The following is a 7,552-nucleotide window of genomic DNA, read 5'->3' as shown; positions in this document are numbered from 1 at the left end:
TTCTCTCTTTAATCAGCACCGCCTCTCCAAACAAAACGGATCCGTATCTAGTCAGGATCCTCAGTGTGTTGGGGAGAGGGGTGCTGCATTGCTGCCAGTCCGTTTCCCTGACTGTCCCCCAAAGCAGGCTGTGTGTGTGTGTGTGTGTGTGTGTGTGTCTGTGTCTGTGTGTATTGTGTGTCTGTGTCTGTCTGTGTGTGTGTCTCTGTATGTATTGTGTGTGTCTGTATGTGTGTGTTGTGTCTGTGTGTATTGTGTGTCTGTGTGCGTTTGTGTGTGTCTCTGTGTGTCTGTATGTATTGTGTGTCTCTGTGTATTGTGTGTCTCTATGTGTGCGTGTGTCTGTGTGTATTGTGTGTCTGTCTGTCTGTGTGTGCGTTTGTGTGTGTCTCTGTGTATATTGTGTGTGTCTCTATGTGTGTGTGTCTCTGTGTGTATTGTGTGTGTGTCTGTGTGTGTGTGTGTGTGTCTCTGTGTGTATTGTGTGTGTGTGTGTGTCTCTGTGTGTAGTGTGTGTGTCTCTGTGTGTGTGTGTGTGTCTCTGTGTGTGTAGTGTGTGTGTGTGTGTGTGTGTGTGTGTGTAGGGGTGGTTGAGGGATGGAACACTCGATCGATTCGTTCGGAACAAAACCCGGTACGTGACAGAACTCAGGGCAAGGTTCGGCAATATCTGTGGGGAGAGAAACACGTTTCAGGTCTGACATTGATCCTTGTAGACTTTACCTGCGTCTGCCCTCACTTCATTGATGTAATTGTATTTTCTCTCCCTCTAATGCGAACGCATTATAGATATGGGCCACGGCTGTTTAGTAATTTGATGAAAGATCTTTACTCGGACCAACAGCGCCAACTTGCTTCGACCTCTCGGACTTCCCAATATAAATTATTTTGCAAACAGGCCAGCCGATGCCAGCGTCTGGGGTTCCTGCTGAACAGGTGATGATTCTCTGCATTCTGACTTACAGCCATACCAATACTGTGATTACAACAGCAGGTCAGAGGCGATTAACTCACCTCCTGACTCCCCAAACCCTGTCCACCATCTACAAGGCACAAGTCAGGAGTGTGATGGAATATTCCCCACTTGCCTGGATGGGTGCTGCCCCAACAACACTCAAGCTTGATACCATCCAGGACAAAGCAGCCGCTTGGTTGGCACTGCATCCACGAGCATCTTCTCCCTCCAGCACTGACAGTAGCAGCAGTGAGTACAATCTACAAGATGCTCTGCAGAAATTCACCAACAGCATCCTCCAAACCTCTCTGACCTTTGTGTTAGGACAAGGGCAACAGCTACATGGGGGCACATCCACTACAGCCTGCAAGATCTGCTCTGAGTCACTCACTTTAGAATAGATCGCTGTTCTTTCAGCATCACTGGGTCAAAATCCTGGAAGTCCCTCCCTAACAATACTGTGGGTGTCTGTACACCCTGAGGACTGCAGTGGTTCAGGAAGGCAGCTTGCCTCTACCTTCTCAAAGGCGAATAGAAATGGGCAATAAATGCTAGACCTAGTCAATGACATCCATATGAATAAAAGATGTGCAATTATACAGCCCCTTCAAAACCACTAGGCGTCAAAACATATTACAGCCAGTGGGGAAGCATTGTTCACTGTTTACAATGACAGGAAAGCAGCAGGCCAATTTGCAGAGAGCAAGCAAAACAATAATGACCCAGGTAATCTGTTTCTTTCTGATAGAGAGATATTGGCCAGGTTCCCAAGGAGAATGTAACTGCTCTTCTTCAGAATAGTGTCTTCAACACAGTTACACCCACCCAAGCAGTTAGATAGGGTTCCAATTAATGTCTCACCAGGAGACAGTGCGGCACTCCCTCTATACTCCAGTAGGGAGAGACAGCCTTCATTTTTGTGCTCAACCCCCCCTTGGAGATACATGTGAACCCATATTCCAAATTAATTCCAAAGCCAGCTGAGCCAACCTTGAACTGATTGAAGTGACTTACAACACAGAACAGGAACTGGTTTGTAAAACGTCTGGCAGTTAACTGTCAATCATCACGAGTTGGTACATTCTCAATAGCAATGCTTCCAGCAATCAGAGTGCACATCTAACCATTGCAGCACTCTCTTCTCATGCAGTATAAACTTTTCCCCTGAACCTAATAGTTCTTGCCAGCTGACCTGATAAAAAGCTTCAACAAAATCTGTTGTTTCTCAGCAATTCTAGAGATAAAGCAGTCCAGCCCTGAGATCTAAATACAAATCTGACTTTATAACTTAGAAAAGCTATGACAAAATACTGAAAAGGGAGGGAGTGAAATAGCAGGATCAAATGAATGCAGCAATTTTCTGAAGACAGATCCCTTAGATATTTAGGAATAAAATATGGAAGATGCTAAAAATTTGAAATAAAAACGGAACGAGGAATCTCAGCAGGTCTGGCAGCATCTGTGGAGAGAAAAGCAATTAACGTTTTGGTCTCTTCAGAACAGTTGCGGTCTGATTCTAATAGTTGTGGACTTTTAAAATACTTTAAACCGTTCCCTTCCACATGCGTTTCACAATATTGTTTTGTTTCGATAACGGACCGCCTGATCTCACATGTCTAACATGAGAAGGGTGGCATCGAATGATAGTGGTTTGACTATTGGAGTTGGAGCTGAGTGGACTGTGGGCAATTTCAGTGAAGGGTGTCGCTCTTAGATTTTATCCAGGGATTAGGGACAAATGTTTATAAGAATATGGAAGCAGAGTTTGGAGGAATGATAAGTGTTTGTGGGCGGCGGGAAGAGGATTTTCTAATAGATACGCGTCTCGAAGTTGAACAGCAAAAATTTACCCGCACGTTCATGTGAGGGTTCCCCGGAATGGGAGCTGGATGAGAAAGGGAGAGGACTGGGGATTCAGGAACACACTTAAGTCACTGTATTGCAGAATCCTTATACTGTGTGAAATTCATTGGAGAGTGCTTTCTGCTACTATGTCAGTCTCTACACAGCTACTGTTTAACCATCAGAGATAATGGGAACTGCAGATGCTGGAGAATTCCAAGATAATAAAATGTGAGGCTGGATGAACACAGCAGACCAAGCAGCGTCTCAGGAGCACAAAAGCTGACGTTTCGGGGCCCGAAACATCAGCTTTTGTGCTCCTGAGATGCTGCTTAGCCTGCTGTGTTCATCCAGCCTCACATTTTATTACTGTTTAACCATCAATGGGTTTTGTTGCTTTACAAGAGACAGCGCTTCATTCAAATGGTTTGAATCAATCTGTTATTTTATTGCCCAGGTCTGTTTTAGGAGCAGGAATTCACTCTTCAAAGGCCGAGCTTCTCTCGGATATTTCAATCCCCCCGCATTTGACCTCTCTCCTTGATCCTCACTTTGCTCATTTCACTTTCTCTCAGTCTGTTTCTCTCCCCGGCCAGTGGGTTTCTGCCAATATATTCCCTCCACCTCCCCCCACCACCGAACACATATCCCCCGCCCCTGCCCACACCCCTCAGCACCGCCCACCGCCGCCGTCAGCCGCCCCGGGTATAAAACCTGGCACTGGGGGCATGAAGCGGCGAGACAGTGGCTGGAGTACCCGGGAGAGGCTCACACACAGAGACAGAGAAACAGACGGAGCACTCCCCATGACTGCATCTGCTGTCCACGGTATGGGGCACCTCAGTTTGCTGCTTTACCTGGTTGTGTTCTCTTGGCTGTCTGTCACCGCCTCAGTCAGCCTGGACCTCACCGAACTCAGGAACAAAGTTTCCAAGATCAAAGTCAACCCGAGGGGGAATCTGTGGGCGACAGGTGAGAGGCTGACAGGTCCGCTCTGTGTCTGCATGTGTTTCTCTGGATGGGTCTGTGTTTCTGTGTGTGTGTGTCTGTCTGTGTGTGTGGTCTTTGTGTGTGTGTGTGTGTGTCTGTGTGGTTTCTGTGTGTATGTGTCTGTCTCTGCGGTCTTTCTGTGTGTATATCTGTGTCTGTGTGGTTTCTGTGTGTCTCTGGTTTATCTGTGTGTATGAATCTAAGTGTCTCTGAGTGGTTTCTCTCTGTATGAGTCTGTATCTGCCTGTCTGGTTTTCCTGAGAGTGTATGCATATATGTGTCTGTGTGATTACTCTCTGTGTGTATCTGTGTGTTTATCATTGTATGTGTTTATATCTTTGGTTCCTATTTGTGTGTATGAGTTTGCCTGTGTCACAGTGTGAGGTTTCTGTATGTGTCTATCTCAGTGTTTTGTGTTTGTGAGTGCATTAATGCCTGCCTGTGTTTCTCTCTGTGTTTCTGCGCATGGGTTTATCTGTGTTTGTGTGTCTGTTTGTATGTTTCTCTCGCTGCATGTGTACGTGTGTGTGTGTGTGTGTGCATTTGCATATTCCATGTGTGGCTGTTATATGCTGTTACTGTTTTCTGGTCTCAGACCTTTTTATTCATTGTTGGGACATGGGACAACATTTTATTGCCTGTCCCTAGCTATCCTACAGAAGGTGATGGTGAACTGCCTTCTTGAGTTCCATGTGCCCTAGACAGACACCCCCATGCAGTTAGGGAGGGAATTCAGCACTCTGACCCAATGACAACTCAGAATGGCACCTTTCTCAGCTGTGCCTGGTTGGGCAGTCTTCAGAGAATGAGGAGGCCAATAGGAGACACAGAGGAGAGATTTTTGCCTAGAATTGGAAATCAGACTCAAAAGGTGGAAGGAAGGGATATAACGGGAATGGGACCAAAACTGAAGTCAGGGTAGTCCTCAAGGACTCTGTAAATGTAGAAACATTTATTTCAATTAAACCCAAAAGTAAAAAAAAACAAAGAACTGCAGATGCTGCATAAATCAGAAATAAAAACAGAAATTGCTGGAAAAGCTCAACACGTCTGGCAGAGAAATCAGAGTTAACATTTCAGGTCCAGTGACCCTTCCTCAGAACTGATGGGAGCGAGGAAGGTGTAAGTTTTTATGCAGAAGATAGGTTGGGGGGAGAGGTCAAGGAGTAATCGATAAGTGGGGATAGAGTGCAAAGACAGAGAAGAACAGTTGGACAGACATCCTGTTTTTTGAAAAAAAAAACCCAGCATTTCCCTAAGTATCATCAGTTCTGAGGAAGGGTCACCAGACCCAAAACTCTGATTTCTCTTCACAGATGCTGCCAGAACTGCTGAGCTTTTCCAGCAATTCTTGTTTTCATTCCTAAAACTCAAATTAGTCGGAAAACAAGTATTTGATTTTAATTCGGCCAGAGACTTTCCTTGTTTTCTTTCTGCTTGGGTTTTTATTCCTCCCCATTTAGTGCAGGGAGTCTCCATTCTCACAGTGAGTCGGACAGGGGGATTGAATTCTGATAGCTTCAACTTATCCTCTGTCTCCAATCAAAATAAAGAGAGGCTAAGACAAAGGAATCTGGTAATGATGTGGGTGGGAGATATGGTGTGGGTGATGTTGGGGACATGGTTCTCCAAAGACAGGTTCAGTCTGTTTTTGTGGGGTGATGGGGGAGAGGTTACATCTTGTCAATGGTGGTCATCACAGCTGTGAACATTACTATTATTCCTTGTTGCTGTTTTTTAGGTCACTTTATGGGCAAGAAAAGCCTCTTTGACTATCCAGAGGGATACAATTCCTCCCCAGCTGATGCTGCCAGGGATTTGCAAACTCTGTACATATGGAAGATGCTGGACAGCGGCCTGCCCCAGGAGCAAGAAGGAAGCCAGCTCACATCCAACACTGTCACTGAGGTAAGGAGGCAGGTCATGTAAGGGTGGGGTGTGGTTTAAATACAGAGAAACAGCTGGGACCAAGAGCCTAAAGCAACTCATCTCCAGCTTCTGTGACTGCTTTTTATTTCCAAAATAGACAGCTTCGAGATTCTTTGGGTCACAGCCTACCTGATAACTTCACACCTACACCACCAACCCTGAATCAGCATTCCAGCTCCCATCTGTGCATCTGCCTAATTCAGCGCATTCAGACTATCCCAGGGAATGATCCAGGCCATTCAGCCCACTCAGACTATCTCAGTGAATAACACAAGCCGTTCAGCTCCTTCAGACTATCCCAGTGAGTGATATCGGCCATTCAGCCCATTCAGACTATCCCAGTGAATAACACAAGCCGTTCAGCTCCTTCAGACTATCCCAGTGAGTAATCCAGCCATTTCATTCAGCTATTTCAGACTGTTCCAGTGATTAGCCAATCCCATTCGACTTCTTCAGACTATCTCAGTGACTCAACTATTCTATTTAGTCTTGACTGATGTCTCCCCTAAGTTTGAAGAAATCATTACATTCCAGGTCATCTATACCCACTTACCTGGATACAGTTGCTGAAGAACACATGAAATTAGTAGTTGGCCACGGAGATGACTGTAAGATGTTCAACAAAGTCATTGCCAGTCAGGACACTGATCTATTCAAGGCATTTCCAATCATTCTCACTGGCTTTATGAAAGACCGGAGGAAAGCTCATCTGAAAGTTGCCAAACCTGATGTATTTCTACAAGGATATTGATTGGCTATCTTACAAGGACAGGATTACCCATGACACATAACGTAGTGTTCTGTCTGAACTTTATACACATAGCTCCAGGTGTAGATTGCAAACTATATGTGACATGTTTGTTTTATCTCTTCTCTCCTAGGGTACGGGGTTAATAATGAAGATTATTGAGAGATATGTGAAAAATAGTGAGAAGTGACAACCATCCTGAACTCTTGTAAGGAACATCGATATTTGCAAATGTGAGCGAGATGGTCTGTGTTTGGAATGCAGGAGTAGCGAATGTGGGCATTTTATTGTAACAATGATGTGTTCTAGTCTCCTGTATTTTATGTATTGTTAATTGTACATTGTCTAATTGGTATATTAAAGAGGCAGCAAGGACTATTCTATATTTTTCTGATGTTTTTGCATTGTAATACCATTTTAATGTAACCTGAAGGTTATTTGTGGTGAATAAAGAATATATTATTTAAGCAGCTAGTTTTTACAGTTTAATCCTGCTCTATCCCAGTGACTAACCCAGGTCATTCAGACTATCCTAGTAACTAGCCCATCCCTTTCAACTCCTTCAGATTATCCCAGTGTCTGGCCCATCTATGCAGCCCCCTCAGACTCTCTCCAGTGAATAGGGTATACAATTGGGAACTGGGTTTCCATTTCGGGAACGATATCCACAATTTTTTCTCCAACCACACCTGCAGTTGGGGCTGACCTTCTCGAGACTGGAAATGCGGTGCATTTCATTAACAGACATTATTCCAAAAACAAAATCATTTGGGCCGCTTACTTGGGGTAAGTGGGAGTTGAACTTAAATCTCCTGGTCTGGAGACAGGGACACTACTCCACTGCACCACAAGAGCCTCTCTCCTACGCTAGTCCCTGCTGACAAGAATGTCAGTCAACTTTGCCCCCGGTGTGCTGCACTGCCACAATGTATCCTAGACTATCCCCCCGCCAACTGCTCAAGATCTCTGCTTTTATTTCTTTGCTGGGGTGCCATTGGCTGGACCAGCTTTTGGTGCCCATCCCTAATTGCCAAGACAAGAGGCATAAATTTGGAACAAATGCTTTTCTTAAAAAAAAGACTTCTACA

General features: G+C 44.9%; 1 protein-coding gene across 2 annotated transcripts; it reads left to right on the top strand.

Annotated features, from left to right (window-relative positions):
• On the top strand, positions 1-6,931 carry nmba (neuromedin Ba). Of its 2 annotated transcripts, none has more exons than XM_048520807.2 (5): positions 1-634; positions 790-936; positions 3,255-3,769; positions 5,529-5,695; positions 6,598-6,931. In XM_048520807.2, exons 2-5 carry the CDS (start codon positions 818-820, stop codon positions 6,652-6,654), a joined length of 858 nt encoding a protein of 285 aa, XP_048376764.1. In that variant the 5' UTR covers positions 1-634; positions 790-817; the 3' UTR covers positions 6,655-6,931. The 2 variants fall into 2 exon arrangements, with proteins under 2 accessions (XP_048376764.1, XP_048376765.1); XM_048520808.2 differs by having other exon boundaries at positions 1-695.
• The last annotated feature ends 621 nt before the right edge of the window (positions 6,932-7,552 follow it).

The sequence above is a fragment of the Stegostoma tigrinum genome, chromosome 36 (genome assembly GCF_030684315.1).
Source record: "Stegostoma tigrinum isolate sSteTig4 chromosome 36, sSteTig4.hap1, whole genome shotgun sequence".
Taxonomy (NCBI): domain Eukaryota; kingdom Metazoa; phylum Chordata; class Chondrichthyes; order Orectolobiformes; family Stegostomatidae; genus Stegostoma; species Stegostoma tigrinum.
Note: the sequence above shows the minus strand (reverse complement) of the source record. Positions and strands in the feature narration are given on the sequence as shown.